This window comes from Bombina bombina, chromosome 6 (genome assembly GCF_027579735.1).
Source record: "Bombina bombina isolate aBomBom1 chromosome 6, aBomBom1.pri, whole genome shotgun sequence".
Classification (NCBI taxonomy): domain Eukaryota; kingdom Metazoa; phylum Chordata; class Amphibia; order Anura; family Bombinatoridae; genus Bombina; species Bombina bombina.
This window is the reverse complement of record NC_069504.1, coordinates 814,305,302-814,330,668: the sequence shown is the minus strand read 5'-3', so window position 1 is coordinate 814,330,668 and position 25,367 is coordinate 814,305,302. Positions and strand designations below refer to the sequence as shown.

Below are 25,367 nucleotides of genomic sequence, written 5' to 3'. Positions count from 1 at the left end.
TATTATTATTATTAGCTTTAATGTGTCAACACATTCTACACAGGAGGTATAATGTTAGGTGTTATTTTCAGGGGGGGAGAGTGTCAGTCAGCACTAGTTGGCCTGGATCATACACTGTCACCTGGAAATGAATGGGTTACTTGATGGGATATCCCAAGAACAGGAATCAGACCACGCAGCAATCAGTCTAACACCTATTCAGTTTATTAGAAGATGAACAACACTTTTTATAGGTGATAGTTACAGCACATAGGGTTAAACAGTGACGTGTTCATAACTACATCATCTTACATAGTATTTATGCAAGAACAAAGAAGCTCATTTAAAATATAATTGGTAGAAAGGAGTGTTAGGGAATTGGTAGAAAGGAGTGTTAGGGAGTCATTTCTAAATAAAGGCATGAGCTTACAGTCTAAGTGGTAGTTGCGGACACAAGGTAGGAGAGCAGCTTGTTGCGAGTGCTCATTGGTCATGGCCAGATGGGACAGACCACTAAAGTCACGACACATAAGGAGTAAAGTTTCTGCCAATCACAATAAGGTGATGAAACAACTATCCGCGAAAACCGGTGTAATAAATACATTGTAAGACTTAAATATTAAAGGGACACGGAACCCAAATGTTTTCTTTTGTGATTCAGAGAGAGCGTGACATTTTAAGCAACTTTCTAATTTGCTCCTATTATCAATTTTTCTTCGTTCTCTTGCTATCTTTATTTGAAAAGAAAGTCATCTAAGCTTTTTTTTTTTTGGTTCAACCTCTGGACAGCACTTTTTTTTATTGGTGGATGAATTTATCCAGCAATCAGCAAGAACAACCCAGGTTGTTCACCAAAAATGGGCCGGCATCTAAACTTACATTCTTGCATTTCAAATAAAGATACCAAGAGAATGAAGAAAATTTGATTATAGGAGTAAATTAGAAAGTTGCTTAAAATTTCATGCTCTATCTGAATCACGAAAGAAAAAATTTGGGTTAAGTGTCCCTTTAAGATTTCATAAGCTAAATTACAGTGAAAATGTTCTCAATATATTATTATTTTAACTATACAAAAATATACAAAAAAATATTTTAAAGGGACATAAAATGCCCAAAAGAAAATACTCTAATGTAGCAGTAATGCAACACACCTGGTGAACTAATGACATGAGTCAGATGTTTGTAGCCACCAATCTCCAGTTAGTTTCCAGTAGTGCATTGCTCTCCTGAGCTTACTTAGGTATGCTTACAAGAAAGGACACCAAAAGAACAAAGCCAATTTGATACTAAGAGTAGACTGGAAAGTCTTTTAAAATTGCATGTTCTATTTGATCCATGAAAGTTTAAATACATTTATCTTTATATAGATTTATATACACACCAAACAAATACCTGAAAAGAATAATTGAATTACAAAAGTAATGAATATGAAAAATATTTAAAATAATTTAACACTGTCATTTTGCAAATCAAGAGTTCAAGGATATACCCCTTAAAAAAAAAGTAGGATTCATGTTCCTGGAATTTTTGCTGCAGCCAGTTACCGACGGATGTAACTAAGCAATTACGCTGAAGATAATTTTGCCATGTTAGATACATTTCATCATACTTAAAGGACTATTAAACTCAGTAGATTTGCATAATCAACAAATGCAAGATAACAAGACAATACAATAGCATTTACTCTGAATTTCAAATGAGTAGTAGATTTTTTTCTAACACATTTCAAAGTTAAGTCTATTTCGACTCCCCCTGTACCATGTGATAGCAATCAGCCAGACATATCAGTCTGTGAGTTCTTGCACATGCTCAGTAGGAGCTGGTGACTCAAAAAGTGTAAATATAAAAGACTGCACATTTTTTTTAATGAAAGTAAATTGGAAAGTTGTTTAAAATTACATGCTCTATCTGAATCATGAAAATTTAATTTGACCTGAGTGTCCTTTTAATGGGATACTAAACTCAAAAATGTTCTTTACTGATTCAGATAGAGCATACAATTTTAAGCAACTTTCTAAATGTAATCCTATTGTCAATGTTTCTTCTTTCAATTGCTTTCTTTCTTTATTCAAAAAGCAGGAATGTAAAGCTAAGGAGCCAGCCCATTTTAGGTTCAGCTCCCTGGATAGCGCTTGCTTTTTGGCGGTTAAATTTAGCTACCAATAAGCATGCGTAACCAGGGGAGGAACTACCATTGGTGCAGCAGGTGCAGTAGCACCAGGGCCCAAGTGCTTGGGGGGGGGGCATAGCAGCCAGTCTATACAAAAGGCGTGTGCAGAATGTGCACATTCCTAATGCAGGGGAGCCTTTCATTAGTGCGGGTACATCTATCTATTCTCAGAATCAATATACAGAGCAGCATGTATATTATTACTATTGCTTACTACTGAGTTACCTTTGGGGGGCCCAACATTTTTTTGCACCAGGGCCCTGTGCTGGGTAGGTCCGCTACTGAGCGTAACCCAGGTTCTAAACCAAAAATGAGCCGGCTCCTTAGCTTTACATTCCTGCTTTTTAAATAAAGATAGCAAGATACTAATAAAAATTGATAATAGGAGTAAATTAAAAAGTTGCTTAACCCCTTAATGACCGGACCATTTTTCAATTTTCTTACCCTTAATGACAATGGCTATTTTTACATTTCTGCAGTGTTTGCGTTTAGCTGTAATTTTCCTCTTACTCGTTTACTGTACCCACACATATTATATACCGTTTTTCTCGTCATTAAATGGACTTTCTAAAGATACCATTATTTTCATCATATCTTATAATTTACTAAAAAAAAAAAGAAAAAATATGAGGAAAAAATGGAAAAAAAACACACTTTTTCTAACTTTGACCCCCAAAATCTGTTACATATCTACAATCACCAAAAAACACCCATGCTAAATAGTTTATAAATTTTGTCCTGAGTTTAGAAATACTCAATGTTTACAGGTTCTTTGCTTTTTTTTGCAATTTATGGGGCAATAAATACAAGTAGCACTTTGCTATTTCCAAACCACTTTTTTTCAAAATTAGCGCTAGTTACTTTGGAACCCTGATATCTGTCAGGAATACCTGAATATCCCTTGACATGTATATATTTTGTTTTAGAAGACATCCCAAAGTATTGATCTAGGCCCATTTTGGTATATTTCATGCCACCATTTCACCGCCAAATGCGATAAAAAAAAAATAAAGTTCACTTTTTCACAAATTTTGTCACAAACTTTAGGTTTCCCACTGAAATTATTTACAAACAGCTTCTGCAATTATGGCACAAATGGTTGTAAATGCTTCTCTGGGATCCCCTTTTTCAGAAATAACAGACTTATATGGCTTTGTGGTTGCTTTTTGGTAATTAGAAGCTCGCTAAATGCCGCTGCGCACCACACGTGTTTTATGCCCAGGAGTGAAGGGGTTAATTAGGGAGCTTGTAGGGTTAATTTTAGCTTCAGTGTAGTGTAGTAGACAACCCCAAGTATTGATCTAGGCCCATTTTGGTATATTTTATGCCACCATTTCACCGCCAAATGCAAGCAAATAAAAAAAAAAACTTTACATTTTTCACAATTTTAGGTTTCTCACTGAAATTATTTACAAACATCTTGTGCTATTATGGCAGAAATTGTTGTAAAAGCTTCTCTGGGATCCCCTTTGTTCAGAAATAGCAGACTTATATGGCTTTGCTTTTTGGTAATTAGAAGGCCGCTAAATGCTGCTGCGCACCACACGTGAATTATGCCCAGCAGTGAAGGGGTTAAATTAGGTAGCTTGTAGGGAGCTTGCAGGGTTAATTTTAGAGATCAGCCTCCCACCTGACACATCCCACCCCCTGATCCCTCCCAAACAGCTCTCTTCCCTCCCCCACCCCACAATTGTTCCCGCCATCTTAAGTACTGGCAGAAAGTCTGCCAGTACTAAATTAGTCTTTTTTTTTTTTTAAATAAAAATAATAAAATATTTTAGTTGTGATGGACCCCTGCCTTAGCACCAACCTCCCTGATCCCCCCCTCCAGCTCTCTAACCCTCTCCCCTACCTAATTACCGCCATCTTGGGTACTGGCAGCTGTCTGCCAGTACCCAGTTTGGCCCCACAAACCAAAGTATTTTAATTTTATTTATAACTTTTATTTTTATTTTTAATTATTTCTGTAGTGTAGCAGCCCCCCCACAATACCCCCACCCCCTCCCAGATCCTTTTATATGTAAAAAAAAAATTACTTTTTTTTCCCTTCCTTCCTTCATTGGTGTCAGTGTGGCTAATGCGTGCACGCGCCCGCGCGCACACGCTCCCTCCTCCCACCCGGACAACGGCACCATCGGCACCATCACTACCGGTGCAGAGAGGGCCACAGAGTGGCTCTCTCTGCATCGGAGGCTTGTAAAAGGGTATTGCAGGATGCCTCCATATCGAGGCATCACTGCAATACCCTCAGAGCTGCTGGAAGCGATTGTGATCACTTCCAGCACTCTGTTAGACAACTGACGTACCAGGTACGTCTTTTGTCATTAACAGTTAGTTTTTGCATGACGTACCTGGTACGTCAGTTGTCATTAAGGGGTTAAAATTGCATGCTCTATCTGAATCATGAAAAAAACATAATTTATGCTTACCTGATAAATTCCTTTCTTCTGTTGTGTGATCAGTCCACGGGTCATCATTACTTCTGGGATATAACTCCTCCCCAACAGGAAATGCAAGAGGATTCACCCAGCAGAGCTGCATATAGCTCCTCCCCTCTACGTCACTCCCAGTCATTCGACCAAGAATCAACGAGAAAGGATAAACCAAGGGTGAAGTGGTGACTGGAGTATAATTTAAAAGATATTTACCTGCCTTAAAACAGGGCGGGCCGTGGACTGATCACACAACAGAAGAAAGGAATTTATCAGGTAAGCATAAATTATGTTTTCTTCTGTTATGTGTGATCAGTCCACGGGTCATCATTACTTCTGGGATACCAATACCAAAGCAAAAGTACACGGATGACGGGAGGGATAGGCAGGCTCATTATACAGAAGGAACCACTGCCTGAAGAACCTTTCTCCCAAAAATAGCCTCCGAAGAAGCAAAAGTGTCAAATTTGTAAAATTTGGAAAAAGTATGAAGCGAAGACCAAGTTGCAGCCTTGCAAATCTGTTCAACAGAGGCCTCATTCTTAAAGGCCCAAGTGGAAGCCACAGCTCTAGTGGAATGAGCTGTAATTCTTTCAGGAGGCTGCTGTCCAGCAGTCTCATAGGCTAAACGTATTATGCTACGAAGCCAAAAAGAGAGAGAGGTAGCAGAAGCTTTTTGACCTCTCCTCTGTCCAGAATAAACGACAAACAGGGAAGAAGTTTGGCGAAAATCTTTAGTTGCCTGCAAGTAGAACTTGAGGGCACGAACTACATCCAGATTGTGTAGAAGACGTTCCTTCTTTGAAGAAGGATTTGGACACAAGGATGGAACAACAATCTCTTGATTGATATTCCTGTTAGTGACTACCTTAGGTAAGAACCCAGGTTTAGTACGCAGAACTACCTTATCTGAGTGAAAAATCAGATAAGGAGAATCACAATGTAAGGCTGATAACTCAGAGACTCTTCGAGCCGAGGAAATAGCCATTAAAAACAGAACTTTCCAAGATAACAATTTTATATCAATGGAATGAAGGGGTTCAAACGGAACACCCTGTAAAACGTTAAGAACTAAGTTTAAACTCCATGGCGGAGCAACAGCTTTAAACACAGGCTTGATCCTAGCTAAAGCCTGACAAAAGGCCTGGACGTCTGGATTTTCTGACAGACGCCTGTGTAACAAGATGGACAGAGCTGAGATCTGTCCCTTTAATGAGCTAGCCGATAAACCCTTTTCTAAACCTTCTTGTAGAAAGGACATTATCCTAGGAATCCTAACCTTACTCCAGGAGTAACCTTTGGATTCGCACCAGTATAGGTATTTACGCCATATCTTATGGTAAATCCTTCTGGTAACAGGCTTCCTAGCCTGTATCAGGGTATCAATAACCGACTCAGAAAAACCACGTTTTGATAAAATCAAGCGTTCAATTTCCAAGCAGTCAGCTTCAGAGAAGTTAGATTTTGATGTTTGAATGGACCCTGTATCAGAAGGTCCTGTCTTAGAGGTAGAGACCAAGGCGGACAGGATGACATGTCCACTAGATCTGCATACCAAGTCCTGCGTGGCCATGCAGGCGCTATTAGAATCACTGATGCTCTCTCCTGTTTGATTTTGGCAATCAATCGAGGAAGCAGCGGGAAGGGTGGAAACACATAAGCCATCCCGAAGTTCCAAGGTGCTGTCAAAGCATCTATCAGAACCGCTCCCGGATCCCTGGATCTGGACCCGTAGTGAGGAAGTTTGGCGTTCTGGCGAGACGCCATGAGATCTATCTCTGGTTTGCCCCAACGTCGAAGTATTTGGGCAAAGACCTCCGGATGAAGTTCCCACTCCCCCGGATGAAAAGTCTGGCGACTCAAGAAATCCGCCTCCCAGTTCTCCACTCCCGGGATGTGGATTGCTGACAGGTGGCAAGAGTGAGACTCTGCCCAGCGAATTATCTTTGATACTTCCATCATTGCTAGGGAGCTTCTTGTCCCTCCTTGATGGTTGATGTAAGCTACAGTCGTGATGTTGTCCGACTGAAACCTGATGAACCCCCGAGTTCTTAACTGGGGCCAAGCCAGAAGGGCATGGAGAACTGCTCTCAATTCCAGAATGTTTATTGGCAGGAGACTTTCCTCCTGATTCCATTGTCCCTGAGCCTTCAGAGAATTCCAGACAGCGCCCCAACCTAGTAGGCTGGCGTCTGTTGTTACAATTGTCCAGTCCGGCCTGCTGAATGGCATCCCCCTGGACAGGTGTGGCCGAGAAAGCCACCATAGAAGAGAGTTTCTGGTCTCTTGATCCAGATTCAGAGTAGGGGACAAGTCTAAGTAATCCCCATTCCACTGACTCAGCATGCACAATTGCAGCGGTCTGAGATGTAGACGTGCAAAGGGAACTATGTCCATTGCTGCTACCATTAAGCCGATCACCTCCATGCATTGAGCTACTGACGGGAGTTGAATGGAATGAAGGACACGGCATGCATTTAGAAGCTTTGTTAATCTGTCTTCTGTCAGATAAATCTTCATTTCTACAGAATCTATAAGAGTCCCCAAGAATGGAACTCTTGTGAGAGGAAAAAGAGAACTCTTCTTTTCGTTCACTTTCCATCCATGCGACCTTAGAAATGCCAGAACTAACTCTGTATGAGACTTGGCAGTTTGAAAGCTTGAAGCTTGTATCAGAATGTCGTCTAGGTACGGAGCTACCGAAATTCCTCGCGGTCTTAGTACCGCCAGAAGGGCACCCAGAACCTTTGTGAAGATTCTTGGAGCCGTAGCCAATCCGAATGGAAGAGCTACAAACTGGTAATGCCTGTCTAAGAAGGCAAACCTTAGATACCGGTAATGATCTTTGTGAATCGGTATGTGAAGGTAAGCATCCTTTAAATCCACTGTGGTCATGTACTGACCCTTTTGGATCATGGGTAAGATTGTCCGAATAGTTTCCATTTTGAACGATGGAACTCTTAGGAATTTGTTTAGGATCTTTAAATCCAAGATTGGCCTGAAAGTTCCCTCTTTTTTGGGAACCACAAACAGGTTTGAGTAAAACCCTTGTCCTTGTTCCGACCGCGGAACCGGATGGATCACTCCCATTAATAACAGATCTTGTACACAGCGTAGAAACGCTTCTTTCTTTATCTGGTTTGTTGACAACCTTGACAGATGAAATCTCCCTCTTGGGGGAGAGAATTTGAAGTCTAGAAGGTATCCCTGAGATATGATCTCTAGCGCCCAGGGATCCTGAACATCTCTTGCCCAAGCCTGGGCGAAGAGAGAGAGTCTGCCCCCCACTAGATCCGGTCCCGGATCGGGGGCCCTCGGTTCATGCTGTCTTTGGGGCAGCAGTAGGTTTCCTGGCCTGCTTGCCCTTGTTCCAGGACTGGTTAGGTTTCCAGCCTTGTCTGTAACGAGCAACAGCTCCTTCCTGTTTTGGTGCAGTGGAAGTTGATGCTGCTCCTGTTTTGAAATTCCGAAAGGGACGAAAATTAGACTGTCTAGCCTTAGCTTTGGCTTTGTCTTGAGGCAGGGCGTGGCCCTTACCTCCTGTAATGTCAGCGATAATTTCTTTCAAACCGGGCCCAAATAAAGTTTGCCCCTTGAAAGGTATATTAAGTAATTTGGACTTAGAAGTTACATCAGCTGACCAGGATTTTAGCCACAGCGCCCTACGTGCCTGAATGGCGAATCCTGAGTTCTTAGCCGTAAGTTTGGTTAAATGTACTACGGCCTCCGAAATGAATGAATTAGCTAGTTTAAGGACTCTAAGCCTGTCCGTAATGTCGTCCAGCGTAGTTGAACTAAGGTTCTCTTCCAGAGACTCAATCCAAAATGCTGCCGCAGCCGTAATCGGCGCGATGCATGCAAGGGGTTGCAATATAAAACCTTGTTGAACAAACATTTTCTTAAGGTAACCCTCTAATTTTTTATCCATTGGATCTGAAAAAGCACAGCTATCCTCCACCGGGATAGTGGTACGCTTAGCTAAAGTAGAAACTGCTCCCTCCACCTTAGGGACCGTCTGCCATAAGTCCCGTGTGGTGGCGTCTATTGGAAACATCTTTCTAAATATTGGAGGGGGTGAGAACGGCACACCGGGTCTATCCCACTCCTTAGTAACAATTTCAGTTAGTCTCTTAGGTATAGGAAAAACGTCAGTACTCGCCGGTACCGCAAAGTATTTATCCAACCTACACAATTTCTCTGGTATTGCAACAGTGTTACAATCATTAAGAGCCGCTAAAACCTCCCCTAGTAATACACGGAGGTTTTCCAATTTAAATTTAAAATTTGAAATATCTGAATCCAATCTGTTTGGATCAGAACCGTCACCCACAGAATGAAGCTCTCCGTCCTCATGCTCTGCAAGCTGTGACGCAGAATCAGACATGGCCCTAGTATTATCAGCGCACTCTGTTCTCACCCCAGAGTGATCACGCTTGCCTCTTAGTTCTGGTAATTTAGCCAAAACTTCAGTCATAACAGTAGCCATATCTTGTAATGTTATCTGTAATGGCCGCCCAGATGTACTAGGCGCCATAATATCACGCACCTCCCGGGCGGGAGATGCAGGTACTGCCGCGTGAGGCGAGTTAGTCGGCATAACTCTCCCCTCGCTGTTTGGTGAAATTTTTTCAAATTGTACAGATTGGCTTTTATTTAAAGTAGCATCAATACAGTTAGTACATAAATTTCTATTGGGCTCCACCTTGGCATTGGAACAAATGACACAGGTATCTTCCTCTGAGTCAGACATGTTTAACACACTAGCAATAAACTTGCAACTTGGTTACAATCTTATTTAACAAAAACGTACTGTGCCTCAAAGAAGCACTAAACGATTAAATGACAGTTGAAATAATGAACTGAAAAACAGTTATAGCATCAATCCCTAAAAACAACACAACTTTTAGCAAAGGATTGTTCCCATTAGTAAAGTAACAATAATTAAATTTGAAATAAAAATTACAGAACAACGTTTTTAATCACAGTCAATATATATAAGTCTCACAGCTCTGCTGAGAGAATCTACCTCCCTCCAAAGAAGTTTGAAGACCCCTGAGTTCTGTTAGAGATGAACCGGATCATGCAGGAAATACAAGAGTAACTGACTGGAAATTTTTGATGCGTAGCAAAGAGCGCCAAAAACGGCCCCTCCCCCTCACACACAGCAGTGAGAGAGAAACGAAACTGTCACAATTAAAACAAGCAACTGCCAAGTGGAAAAATAATGCCCAAATATTTATTCACTCAGTACCTCAGAAAATGCAAACGATTCTACATTCCAGCAAAAACGTTTAACATGATAAATACCTATTAAAAGGTTTAGTGTACTTTTAACAGAGTAATTCCGGTGAAATACCATCCCCAGAATACTGAAGTGTAGAGTATACATACATGTCATTATAACGGTATGGCAGGATTTTCTCATCAATTCCATTCAGAAAATAAAAACTGCTACATACCTCAATGCAGATTCATCTGCCCGCTGTCCCCTGATCTGAAGCTTTTACCTCCCTCAGATGGCCGAGAAACAGCAATATGATCTTAACTACTCCGGTTAAAATCATAGTAAAAACTCTGGTAGATTCTTCTTCAAACTCTGCCAGAGAGGCAACAACACGCTCCGGTGCTATTGTAAAATAACAAACTTTTGATTGAAGTTATAAAAACTAAGTATAATCACCATAGTCCTCTCACACATCCTATCTAGTCGTTGGGTGCAAGAGAATGACTGGGAGTGACGTAGAGGGGAGGAGCTATATGCAGCTCTGCTGGGTGAATCCTCTTGCATTTCCTGTTGGGGAGGAGTTATATCCCAGAAGTAATGATGACCCGTGGACTGATCACACATAACAGAAGAAAATAATTTGGGTTTAGTGTCCCTTTAATAAGGTGACCAGACGTCCCCGATTTCCGGGGACAGTCCATGGATTGAGGAGACTGTCCCCTGACAAATTATGTCCCCGAAAATGTCCCCGGCTCCTCTTGCAGCCTGCCTTACTTAGTCTCTGCACTTGGGGATATTTAGTTATTTGGGCAGTGTGCACAAAGCAGTGACAGAACTTCCAAGATCACAAAGGTTACAGGTGCCTTGGAGTTCCGCCACTGCTTGGGAGTTTCAGGACATAAGGAGAGCCCAGTTTACTTTAGCTTGCTTGTCCAGTTATTGCGGTCATGTGATCCATCATGAGCTGCAGTGTAGCTTCTGAAAACTGTTCCGGTTTATCTTTGTTTCACTAACTCATGTGCGTGGGAACATTGTGCCGGGGGTGAGTAGAATCCCTTTGCAGGGGTTAAAAGTGTTCTCTGGCTGCTGTAAAAACTGAAATCACAAACTCTGCTTCAGCGTGCACAGGTCATCATTATTCAAGAAGCTGTCTGATTGTGAAGGAAAGCATATTTATGTTGTGCATACTCTTAGTTTCTACCTCTGTCATTTGTGATATTCGTATCTTTGCCATGAGAACATAGGTACAAACTCCACCAAAAAGACTTTTAGATCTCATATAGGTTGTGGCATTATCCATGATGGGGGTATACTTTTAGAATACAAGAGCATGGTCCCTTTACTAAACTATATATGTTAGGCAACGGAGATATCAAATTATCTAGTATAGGACTGTTATCAGGTTAGGTAAACTAATATATATATATATATATATATATATATATATATATATATATATATACACACACCAATGTATTAACCCTTAAAGTATCCTAGTGGAAATATATATCAGACCTATTCAAGCTGTAAACATTTTTTAACAGAGTATATGGAGCTATAGATATTTGATTATTGGGTATTTTGTATATGATATCAAATGTTAAAAAGAAAGTTGTGGCTAGGGAGCTTTATCATATGAGGGCATAAAAACATCTGGGAGGATAGTATTAGGATGCATTGGTTGTTCCATATAGGGATTGTAGTCCCATCTGGATTTGGAATGGCAAATGACCTATAAAAGGACTATTAGAGCTATGGTAGTGGTCAATAGATAAAAATGTATTCTAGGGCTGGTAGAAATTTCCCTATTATAGGGATTCCTCACTAGATTTAAGATCTAGGCTGCGCCATCTCGGCTGCTGATGGCCCAGCGACACTATATTCACTTTCAGGAATCATGGTGTGTGTGTGTGTGTGTGTATATATATATATATATATATATATATATATATATATATATATATATATATATATATATATACACACACACACACACACTAGTCCTGCATCATCATATAAGTATTCCTCATTCTGTGACATGTAAACAGATATGTTATAATATCTAACTATCAAGGCTACTGCAGTACAAGTAGGAATTATGCGTAGTTTAAAGGGACATTCTGGTCAAAATGTAAATGCACATAGATGAATTACATCTTTAAGTAGAAACAAACTTGTAAAGCTGCAACAACTAATCGATTAGTTGGTTTGTGCATGGCACCATTTTCACTCCAATGAGCTCCTGCACATGGTATTGTGTTTTATGGTTATGCCCTTAGCCTACCGGATGTCTACAGACATTTTACTTTCACTTTTTCAGGACAGTATAAGTTTGTATCTACTCCTGGCTCATGTGAAACCCAGAAATAAAATAGGAGTCATCATTTGGATTGTTTATATTAAATCAGGTGATTTGGGACTATGATTTGCATGTGCCGAGCTTGTTATTTACACCTAGCCCTAGATTGATGGGTTTTGTTATCGTAATTGATGTGCACTATTATTTGTTTGCATAACTATTAGCGTTTTGTTTGCTATTGCTGATTATATGTACTGTATAGATAAATGTGTAAGGCATTGTCCTGTTGTCGATATATAGTGCTTAGCGCTTTTGACTTTTTTGTTTTTTTTTATATTTTTTATTTTTATTATTTTTTCTACTACTTGCCGAGCTCTTCATTCCATTCCTCGGCCATCTGTAGCTCAGTGCATGGAGACAATCGGACTAATGGTAGTGGCAATGGACATAGTCCCTTTTGCTCGGATCCATCTCAGACCACTGCAACTATGCATGCTCAAACAGTGGAATGGGGATTATGCAGATTTGTCTCCTCAAATTCAGTTGGACCAGGAGACCAGGGATTCTCTTCTCTGGTGGTTGTCTCAGGACCACCTGTCTCAGGGAATATGTTTCCGCAGACCAGAGTGGATCATTGTAACGACCGATGCCAGTCTGTTAGGCTGGGGTGCGGTCTGGGACTCCCTGAAAGCTCAGGGCTTATGGTCTCGGGAAGAAACTCTTCTCCCGATAAACATTCTGGAACTGAGGGCGATATTCAACGCTCTTCAGGCATGGCCTCAACTAGCGGCGGCCAAATTTATCAGATTTCAGTCGGACAACATCACGACTGTAGCTTACGTCAATCATCAGGGGGGAACAAAGAGTTCCCTAGCGATGACGGAAGTAACCAAAATAATCAGGTGGGCGGAGGATCACTCCTGCCATCTCTCAGCAATTCACATCCCAGGAGTAGACAACTGGGAGGCGGATTTTCTAAGTCGTCAGACTTTTCACCCAGGGGAGTGGGAACTCCACCCGGACGTATTTTCCCTACTGACTCAGCTATGGGGAACTCCAGAGTTGGATATGATGGCGTCCCGTCAGAAAGCCAAACTTCCTCTCTACGGGTCCAGGTCCCGGGACCCCAAGGCGGTATTGATTTTTTTATTTTTTTTTATTTGAAATATCATTCAGGGGTACAGAAAAAAAAAAGGGATATCAGTTATAATCACTTGGTTACATAATAGGGGGTAGAACATTTCTTCAATACCAATAATAAATGATCCCTTATTATACCTCATGCAAAAAAAAAAAAAAACTTAAATATATACAGAAACAAAATGGCTTCTAGAAATTTGCAGTTAATAAACTGTCTAGGTCTTCCTAAACTGGTCAATCGACTCGACCTCGGGATGGAAGGGGAGACAAAAGAAAAAAACAGACACAAAGACCCCCTTAAGGGTCCCCGTATAGAATAATTAGCCCTTCCACTCGGAAGAGAATAAACCAAGTTCTAGTTGCTGCACAAACCAACTGGAATCCCTGAATGGGGCAACTAACTGTAATTGAGCAACTATAGGTAAGGTTAGTATAACCTTTTCCCATTTAGAAAAAAATCTTTGTATTGACTTATCGTGTGCGTCTCTCAGATTGAATTGTTCCATAGTAATCTGATTATAAACTTTATTTACAAACTCCTTGAATTTAGGTTCACGTGGAGATTTCCAATTCCTAAGCAAGACATTGCGTCCTACTAAAATCGATGTATTTATGAGCCTAGTATTTACATAAAGTTCCTCCTGTCCTATAAGAAAAAAAATATGTCTTGACTCGAAACTGAAATTGCAAGGATTTACCTTATTCACCCAAAAACACACTTTGCTCCAGAACTGGAACACTTTAGGGCAATTCCAAAAGCAGTGTATTTCATCTGCATCTTTAGCACTACATTTAGGACATTTAACTTCTGTCTTATACCATTTTGACATCTTGGCTGGTGTCACATATGCTAAATTTATTAACTTAAAATGGGATTCCTTCCAATCTACAAAAACTTGAGTTTGATCAATTAATCTAAAACTTTGTAGAATATGATCCTTATTAACATTTGGGAGTAACTTATTCCATTTTCTTTCTAAATCCTCAATATGCAACAGCCCACTATATTTAATAAGTATGTTATATAAAATTGAAATGGAGCTTTTCCCAGCTTGATATAGTTTAATTACATCGTCTAAATCTCCCAATGACGTAGAGTTTTCAGCCTCTACTCGTAAAGATCCAATCCAATGTTGTGCCTGAAGATAAGCATAGAAAGAAGTTTTTGGTAAATTGAAATTAGTCCTTAGCTCTGCATATGTCTTAATCACTAGTGACTCCTCTACACACATATCTTTTAAATTTTTGAGGCCATTGCTAGCCCATGTAGAGAAAATTTTATATGTGCATCCCGGTATAAAATCCGGGTTCCCTACTAAGGGAAGAAAAGCAGATCTAAGAAAATTAATATGTAATTCCGAGCATACTTTTTGCCATGCCAAAATTATGTATTTAAAAGTATACATATGTTCCACATTTACTGGTAATTTCGCAAAAGGTATATGGATCAGTGCCTTCAAGGCGAATGGACTTACCAAATATGTTTCTAATCCAAAAAAAGAAACCTGATCTTTTTCTAATATCCAATCTAATACAAATTTAACCAGCGAGGCAAGATTGTAGAACTGAAGATTCGGGAGAGCTAAGCTAATTCGGGAGAGCTAAGCTATGCTAATTTAAATAAAGAAATCCTAGGTTTCTTCCCATGCCAAATAAATCTACTGAATAAACTTTGGACTAATTTTAAGTCCTTTTTAGTAATTAGCAACGGAAGATTCTGTAGCAAGTACAATAATTTTGGAAATAAAATTGCTTTAACTAACATTACTCTAGCAGAGAGTGAGATGGGTAGATTGTGCCATGCTAGTAGTTTCTGTTTGAACATCTCAATACATTTCGGGAAATTTAATTCATATCAGCACGAAGGGTTCTTACTTAGAATAATACCCAAGTACTTGATTTCCTGACCTTCTTTAAAAGGATGAAGAACAGGGGACTTCGGTTTGTAAATCCACATCAGTTCCGATTTCCCCCAATTGATTTTGTAGCCCGAGATTGAACTAAAAATTTCTATAATTTTTAGCAATTGAGGTATGGATTGGTTAATATTGCTTAGAAAAAGTAAAATATCATCAGCAAATAGTGATGTCACCAAGTTTTTATCCCCGAGCTTAATTCCCTTTAACTCCTTTCTTAATAGGATGGCTAACGGCTCTAGAGATAAATTAAAAAGCAAAGGGGAGAGGGGGCACCCCTGTCGCGTGCCACGTTGGAGAGTGAAACTCTTAGATACTTCCCCATTAACAATGATAGCTGATGTTGGGGCCTGATATAAAATCCGCACAAACTGATAGAAATTCCCTGTAAGGCCAAATCCTTTAAGTGCCGTAAACAAATGGTCCCACACTATGCAGTCAAACGCCTTCTCAGCGTCGACTGTAAGCAGAGCTAAGTCTGTGCCTTTTTCTTATTTATCACTTTACTCCAAAAGTGGTCAATAACTAGCATCACTTTTCGAAGATTCTTCACCGAGTTTCTACCCACCATAAAACCTGCTTGATCCGGATGTATTAGTGGCTCAAGCATCTTCTTAAGTCTAGATGCAATAATAGCCGTTAGTAGCTTATAATCCTGATTTAACAGCGATATAGGCCTGTAAGAAGACATCATTTCTGGATTTTTAGCTTTTTTCAAGATCAGTGCCACATTCGACGCTGAGAAGAACCTCGACTGCATCTGATTTTTAATATAGTACTCATTGAAAAGTGTTGCTAGTATAGGTAAAATTTGATCATGTAAGAGTTTATAAAACTCTGGTGGAAGAGCATCTGGACTTGTTTGACTTAGCTTGTTTAATGGCATCTGAAATCTCACCTAGCGATATAGGCTCATTTAATCGTCTCAGATCCTGTGGGTCTATTCTAGGTAGCACTATTCTTTTCCAAAAGTCTTGTTTATTATTTGAATTAACTGTTCCTGTTGAATAAACCTCTTGAAAATATTTAACGAATTCACGTCTTATCTCAGCTATATTGGTGATCCTTCTGTCCCCAATCTTAATTGTGGCTATAAAATTCTTCTGAGACCATCCTTTAGCTAGTTTAGCTAAATATTTTGCCGAATGGCCATAATGTCCTCTAAATCTAGCTTTTTGTTTTAAGTCTTCTAGAGCCATGCCTTGTTTCAGGAACAGATCTCTCTCTATTCGGGCCGCAGTATACTTATCCCAAAGGGTCTGGTTTGGGCTGTTTAAATATTTTTTGAAAGCATTTTTGACCTGATTAGCTAATTGTTCTTCTCTATTTTTCCTCTTCTATTTCCATTTGTGTAAGAAGGCAATAATCTCACCCCTCAGGACTGATTTTGCTGTTTCCCATAAAATTTCTGGCTTATCTGTATATGCCACGTTGAACTGGTGAAATTCTTTCCATCTAGCTTGCAGCCAGTTCTTAAATTTAGCATTATTGACTAAATATTGAGGGGGAAAAAAAACGTGGTTTAAAAAGGTCTGGGGATCTAATTGCATTAATCTCCAGGCTAATGATTGCATGATCAGAGATAACAATCTCGCCTATCTCTGATTGGATCTCTAAACCAAGCATATTACTGGATATTAGAAAATAATCTATTCTAGAAAATGATTTAAATGATTTAGATTCACAAGTATACTCCCTAGTATCCGGATGTTGTAACCTCCATATATCTTTGAGTGCAAGCTTATAACCAAGATTTTGTAGCACCTTAGTTTCCCTGTTATATCTCGTTCTTTGCATAGGGTTTGACCTGTCTAAACTCGGGGTGAATGCCATATTCAAATCTCCAGTCAAAACAATATTCTTCCCCACAAACGGGAGTAACTGCAGGCTCAACTTTTCCCAGAATCCTCTATCCAAGGAGTTTGGGCCATAAACGTTGCAAAAAATAAACGTACATTTATTAATCAATATTTCTAAGATCTGAAATCTACCTTCTGTATCCAGTATTTGCGATATAATCTGGTAGGAGAGATGCTTATTAAACAATATGGCAACTCCTCTTTTTCTCTTATCATATGATGTTGCAGAAATCTCTCCTACCCATTTTGTTTTCAGTTTGGGTAATTCATGGGGTTTCAAACAGATCTCTTGAATAAATGCAATATCGGGCTTAAGTTTCCCTAGTTCTTTAATAATCAATTTCCTCTTAATTGGGGAGGTAATACCCCCCACATTCCACGAAACTAATTTCAATTTATCCACCATTTGGGGTCGCTAATAGGTAAATCCATCTCCAATACCAAATCTATCGTCAGCATAAAATTAAAATTGTTACCCTTCAATGTACAAATAAAAACAATAGTGTCTCTCCCCTTACATCCTAAAGCCGGCCACTTTGCGAATATGTCGTATATAGCAAGGAGAATCAACAAGAACAGTTCTATCTCATAGATACATAGTTTTGAATAACTATATTTCATCATATTTTTTATTTTTTTCCTCACAAAAATCTGGTACACCATTCCTGTGCTTCCACCTGATTATTTAGAGTTACTAGTGTACCCTCTTGTTCGAAAATAATTTTAGCAGGATATACTAATCTTGAATTAATATTTGCCTTGATCAATCTTGAACAGAACTGTGACATCTCCCTTCTTTTAGCTAGGGTCTCTGCTGAAAAATCTTGGAAAATCAATATCCTATGCTGAGCTATCGTTAGGCTGTTATTTTTACGATAGTGCCTAAGTATATTAACCTTATCCTGAAAATTTAGGAATTTTATAAGAACAGATCTTGCCCTGCCACTACCATCAGAGTTGTTTCTAATTGGGCCAACTCTATGGGCTCTTTCTATCTGTACTGGCAAGCCATCTACGGGACACCCTACTAATTGCGGGAGACTGGAGGAGGCAAAGGACAGGAGATCCTGATATTCTGAAGTTTCTGGAAGTCCCACTATTCTCAAGTTATTGCGCCGAGCCCTATCCTCTAACTCCTCCAATCTCAGATGCAATTGCGCAATCTGACGGTTCTGTGTAAGACTTGCCTGTTCTTGTGTATTAAATCGGTCCTCTATATCTGAAACCCTCATTTCCACTTCTGCTATCCTTGTAGCAAATTGCTTTACCTCTCCTGAAAGACTTGCAATATCTTGTTTGATTAGTTCAAACTGTGGCATAAAAAGTTCCGCAATTTGCTGTAGTAATTTCCCATTCTCTGGTGTGCTCGCTGGTGGATCATTAACAACTTCTGTACTAGTGTCAGCCTGTTTAGCTTTTCTATCTTTGTGTTTAGGCGCCATTATTGGCGAATTGTTCTTTGAGTGCAATACAAATTTTTCCATAAGAAATCAAAAATTATTCCCAGTGTATACAATCGTTGTGGAAAACACCTGTGTAGAAAAATAGTGCAAAGTGACGTGTCTTTATTACCCGTGTAAAGAAGGAGAGTAGTGGAACCCAATCGACCTGCCCTCTCTAATGCAGGAAGAAATGAACCTGTAAATATAGAATCTTTAAAAAAAAAAAAAAAAAAAAAAGTACAAAAAGCAACCAAAGAGAACAAACGTGTATGTGTCCCTTTAAAAATCAAAAAACCTAGTGACGTGAGAAAATAATAATAGGGAGCGGGAGCCCGCTCGAATAAAATGAAAGAAAAGCAATGCTATTCCACCAGGCACATTAGTAATTTTAGCAGACCTGGGCTTTATCTAAAATATCAGAAAGTTTACTCTTGACTTTATCTTAAAAGTTATTAGACCACACAGTTGCTCTCGCTTATCAATTCTAATAATAGCTGTTATATCTAAGTACAACAGCTGCTATTATATTACTCTGTTCCTCAATAAGCAATATACAATAATATGTACAGGGCAATAAGGTTACTGTCTGACTTGTATAGTACCACAGAATTTTTCACTGCTAATGGCCTTGCATCAATTATACAAACATTCTGATTTTTATCCAGAAAACTCCATACTATAAAAAATACTTGTTTATATTGCCTTTTCAGGCCCTTCAATATAATCCGTCTTGTGTATTATTCAAAAATTTGACTGAAATAGATGCTTTAATCTTATTTTCTAAAGTAATTACAGAAATATATGTAATATAATAAAATTATTATCCTGTTACCTCTAGCTTACATAAACCATTAGAGTTATTTCCAAATTAATAAACTTTCTCAGCTTGTACAGACAATCTGTCTTTTAGCCACCGCTCATTGATATGGTATTAATATACCTGTTTTGTTACCTACTCAGTGGAACAAGACAGTATCTAGTTCATCAGCCCAATCGCAAAATATTCAGCCTGACAACTAACAAACTAAGTTATTTATTAAATGCAAAACTGTCCAGCAAGGGGGATACCAGGCTAACCCCTGATAGACAATTTTCCCCAAATAGAGTAATGCCCGTATACAGCCTGCTCTTGTTTTCTGCTCCAGCCAAGCAATGTCTCAATTTTCTGTTTAACAACTCCAACCCTCTTCAGGGATACTTCACTTTAATGTCAGTAACCGGTACTTATAAACCAGGTGTGTTGTTAGCCTAGGCTTTTGCTTCAGGAGTGTAATTTTAGAGTCTGGAAGCAAGAACATCAACACAAATGGTTTTAAATATAACTCAATAAGGCCAACCGCCGTTACTGTGTTTCTTGAATGGGGCTTTATTCACCGTACAGCCCGTGCACCAACTGTCCAGAAATAACACCTCATCTATAAACTAGTGTGTTCTGTCTTAGTTTGGCACTTCCAGAGGCAATAATCATAAATTTCCCAGGCTTTTCAAATTGGCTTATAAACAGGTAACTGGAACCGGCATATATTTCCCATCAGCCAAAAATGTCCCTTTTATATGTGCTTTCAGGATATCCAAATGCCCGTACTGGGATCATTCATCCATTCCACATCCGCCCAGCACACGCTTACCAAATTTTCCAGCAGATACCTTACTGCACAACAGCGTGGCCGTCCTCCTTTATAACGAGCAATCCCTCACACAGCTAAGCAGAGATCTGGAACCAGGCCAGGTAACTTGCTATAGATGAAACGGTGTTCAGGGAGAGCAATCACCACCTTGTCTTGCTCTATACGACCACACTTCTTTCTTTACTGCTTAACGTTGAAAAGGATCCTGACATCTCCTGCACCCGCACCTCGTCCTCAGCTGCGGACCAGACCCACTTCCGATCTGTCTCGCTCTGCTTCAAACGGCTGTTACCTGGTGCCAAAAAGGAAAGTGGCTCTGCTGTGAGCCTGTCAGCATCAAGAGACTTCCCTGCCTGCGATAGGACCGCGTCGGCCCGCTGCCCGTGCTACAGCCAGAAAGTGCAGCCAAGGGATCCAGGCGTCTTGGGGAGATTTTCCGGCCCTTTTCGCATTCAGAGCCCTCTGTCAGCGTGCGTGTGCTTGCTGACTCCACCCATCCGGAAGTCCCCGGCGGTATTGATAGATGCTCTAGCAGCGCCTTGGTCCTTCAATCTGGCTTATGTTTTTCCACCGTTTCCTCTCCTCCCTCGTCTGGTCGCCAGAATCAAGCAGGAGAAGGCTTCGGTGATTCTGATAGCGCCTGCGTGGCCACGCAGGACTTGGTATGCAGACCTAGTGGACATGTTATCTGTCCCACCATGGACACTGCCAATGAGGCAGGATCTTCTAATACAGGGTCCGTTCAAGCATCCAAATCTAGTTTCTCTACGTCTGACTGCTTGGAGATTGAACGCTTAATTCTATCGAAGTGTGGTTTCTCTGAGTCAGTAATAGATACTCTGATTCAGGCTAGAAAGCCTGTCACCAGGAAAATCTACCATAAGATATGGCGGAAATATCTTTGTTGGTGTGAATCCAAGGGTTACTCATGGAGTAAAATTAGGATTCCCAGGATATTGTCTTTTCTCCAAGAAGGATTGGAGAAAGGATTGTCAGCTAGTTCCTTAAAAGGACAAATATCTGCTCTATCTATCCTTTTACACAAGCGTCTGGCAGAGGTACCAGACGTTCAAGCGTTTGCTCAGGCTTTAGTCAGAATCAAGCCTGTCTATAAACCTGTGGCTCCGCCATGGAGCCTAAATCTAGTTCTTTCTGTTCTTCAAGGGGTTCCGTTTGAACCTTTACATTCCATAGATATTAAGTTGTTATCTTGGAAAGTTTTGTTTTTGGTAGCTATCTCTTCTGCTCGAAGAGTTTCAGAATTATCTGCCTTACAGTGCGATTCACCTTACCTGGTGTTCCACGCAGATAAGGTAGTTTTGCGTACCAAGCCTGGTTTTCTTCCTAAAGTTGTTTCTAACAAGAATATTAACCAGGAAATAGTTGTTCCTTCTCTGTGTCCTAACCCATCTTCAAAGAAGGAACGTTTTTTGCACAATCCTGATGTAATTCGTGCTTTAAAGTTCTATTTACAAGCAACTAAGGATTTCAGACAAACATCTTCCTTGTTTGTTGCCTATTCTGGTAAGAGGAGAGGTCAGAAAGCGACTGTTACCTCTCTTTCCTTTTGGCTGAAAAGCATAATCCGTTTGGCCTATGAGACTGCTGGCCAGCAGCCTCCTGAAAGAATTACTGCTCATTCTACCAGAGCAGTGGCTTCCACATGGGCTTTCAAAAATGAGGCTTCTGTTGAACAGATTTGTAAGGCGGCGACTTGGTCTTCACTGCATACTTTTGCCAAATTTTACAAATTTGATACTTTTGCTTCTTCGGAGGCTATTTTTGGGAGAAAGGTTTTGCAAGCAGTGGTGCCTTCCATTTAAGGTACCTGTCTTGTTCCCTCCCTTCATCCGTGTCCTAAAGCTTTGGTATTGGTATCCCACAAGTAAAGGATGAATCCGTGGACTAGATACACCTTGCAAGAGAAAACAGAATTTATGCTTACCTGATAAATTACTTTCTCTTGCGGTGTATCCAGTCCACGCCCGACCTGGCATTTAAGTCAGGTAAAAAATTTTTTGTTTAAACTACAGTCACCACTGCACCCTATGGTTTCTCCTTTTTCTTCCTAACCTTTGGTCGAATGACTGGGGGGTGGAGCTAAGGGGGGAGCTATATGGACAGCTTTGCTGTGTGCTCTATTTGCCACTTCCTGTAGGGAATGAGAATATCCCACAAGTAAAGGATGAATCCGTGGACTGGATACACCACAAGAGAAAGTAATTTATCAGGTAAGCATAAATTCTGTTTTTAAATATAGGAAAAAATTATTATTAATTTTCTATTCGATTAGTCGATTAATTGAAAAAAATAATCGGCCGATTAATCGAGTATGAAAAGAATCATTAGTTGCAGCCCTACAAATTTGCAATATATTTAATAAAAGACTAATATGAGAGCGCCACCTATTGGTTGTAAAATAAAAATAACACACTAAAAATCAGTGAACAGCTGCTGTTTTGCTAGAAACGGATGTGAACTGAAGAAAAGAGAAAAGCAGTGCTTGTTCTTAGGTGCTAGGAATAAGAATATCTATTCCAAAATGATTAAATATCATATTCAAAAATACAATATAACTCAAAGATAAAATATAACTCCATTTATTGTATAAAACAAAGATAGTTAGATAAAATACCAAATATTGGAAAAATAAATAAATATGTCTCGGTATTCAGTACAAGTGCAGATAAGCACTGATGTAGCAACCTATCACATGCAAGATCAATTGATTACAAACTAATGCTCATACAATGCGATGTGACAGTTTGTGTATTGTATAAAACCAATGTGCCACACACAGCATATACATAATAACGAGATTTACAAAATAAATAACTAATACACATAAAAAAAAGGTACTGAGAAAAAAGCGAGTCACAGATCACTTGCCTGGCAAGCTAAAACTATCAACTCACAACGCGTTTTTATGTGTATTAGTTATATTTATTTTGTAAATCTCGTTATTTATATGCTGTGTGTGGTACCTTTTTTTTATATACTACATAAACGGTCACATCGCAATGTATGAACTTTAGTTTGTGATCGATTGATCTTGCATGTAATAGGTTGAATATTTTTAACCATGTTGATGTTTTAGAGAAAAAGGCAGCAGTCTGTCAGTATAGTCCATTAACAGGTGCAGCTTTTTACCTCATGATTATGCACACAATCTGCTCAGGGGTAGCTGCCCACATCAGAAGATGTTCACCCAATCTTTCTTCTGAGAGCAGTAGAAGATGAATGTGTATATGGGATGGATGCACAAAAGTGAATAAGGGAAGAGTTATGAATAATATAGGTGTTTGTATATATATATATATATATACACACACATATATGTATGTATGTATGTATGTATGTATGTATGTATGTATATATATATATATATATATATATATATATATATATATATATATATATATATATACACACACACACATATACAGGTCGTCTGTCAAAAAGCATTGCTAGTTAATTCAATGCAACTAATGGAAATGTTAGGTCTCTCTATATACAATTACACCTAAGAGATATTTATACCTGGGCTGTTGATGTACATGTGAATGGGTTTCTTATTGCTCTCTGACTGCAGGAACAGAAGTTGAGCAATCACAACACTAGAAAGAGAATCATCAATCTGAAAATACATAAATAAAAGTTAAAAGCATTAAACAGATTTTTTCACCATGTCATACACCCATGATACAACAGAGAAGAAGTGTGTACTGTACAGTGATTGGTGTGCCATTACTTAAATTCACTTTTAAAATGAGTAGCATATGTTACATTTGTTTTCACTTATAATCAAGCCTGTCACATTAAGTCCCCTAAAAAGGACAATAAAGACAAAATTAAATGTTCATGATTCAGATAGACTGTGCAATTTTAAACAACTTTCCAATTTACTTCTATTATCTAATTAGATTTGTTCTTTTTGTATCCTATGTTGGTGGTTACCCAAAGTGCTTAGCTAGCTACCAGTAGTGGATTGCTGCTTCATAAACAAAGGATACCAAAAGAATAAAGCAAATTTGATCTATGTAGTGGCTTGCCCATCTAATATAGAAAAAAAATCCAAGTGACCATTCTATAGACACGAAGACAGACAGGCTGCTATACTAAACAAAATATTTATCAAACACATACTACATAAACTTGCTCTACTGTTTATCATAGAGAGAATTTTGAAATTAATTACAGTTTGTTTTCTGAAAAAAATGGCTCTACGGTGAGAAAAAAAAAACCTGTGTATTTTTATAGACATGGGAGAGTGTGTCTGGCCACATCAGAGTTGTAGTAGTTGATCTTAAATAAGTTGTGGGCAAACACACATTTCCTTCTAGTTTCAACATGAATTTAGAGCTATATACACACACGTGTAATATGAACATTCTCTAATATATTAGAAAATATTATTACTGCACAGAAATGTGGGTTTAACCCCTGCAAAGGTGCAAAGACATAGTTAAGGTCAGCTCTGTTGATCTTGAAATAAACATGGATGGTATTTAGTGGCTACACATCAACCACCCTGACCTCTGCAGTTCTGTACAACACCAGGTCAAATGTCCCTTTAAGTCCTTTCCTGGTATTAAAGGACTATTATAGCGAATGAGTAGAAATTGCAGGGAACTGCGGGTTCCAAGTGGTAATTTAACTATGTGTTTAACAAATTTGTTGAGGTTAAAGTGAAGGTCAAGTTACAAGCACAGCCTCACGGCATTGCATAGATTTATCAAAACGAGCAGGAGTTTAAGTCATGATTTTTTTTTAAATCTATTTATTTTCTTTTATTTTTACCTTTAAACTGCTCCGCCGATAAGTGCAGCACTACCGCCCGCCATCTTGTCTTAATTAATTGACAGATGAAGTATCCTAAACCAACTAATCCTTATTTCCCAAACGAATACTTTAATGAGAGGGCGCTAAAGCTAAGGTAACTTGACACACCTAATCTATGATAAATAATACATACAAATATAGATAGAAAATTTATATTTTACTCAGTATAATAAAATAGTTTTCAGGGACGTCTCCCTAATAAAGGTACATTGCACAACAAAAAATAAAAATACAATATAAAAATGACAATAATACAAATCTAAAGGAATACCACCCTGGTATAAAATATTGCGCAAAAATTGTTAAAAAATCAAGGGTTTAAGGGTCAGATCAAAGGTAAAAAATAGATCTTATAGGTGAATCTTCAACTTATAATGTCCCTTTCAGAGTCAGTCCGATAGAACTTTGCTGGTAGTATAACAAGTGTCAGTCCGAT

At 39.1% G+C, this 25,367-nt stretch overlaps 1 protein-coding gene across 1 annotated transcript in view; it reads right to left on the bottom strand.

Annotated features, from left to right (window-relative positions):
* Window positions 1-25,367, bottom strand: part of CLPP (caseinolytic mitochondrial matrix peptidase proteolytic subunit) — a 69,484-nt gene that overhangs the window by 16,310 nt on the left and 27,807 nt on the right. Inside the window, exon 4 of the mRNA XM_053718175.1 lies at window positions 23,630-23,726. Coding sequence (XP_053574150.1) covers window positions 23,630-23,726 — 97 coding nt within the window. The remainder of the gene's footprint in view (window positions 1-23,629; window positions 23,727-25,367) is intronic.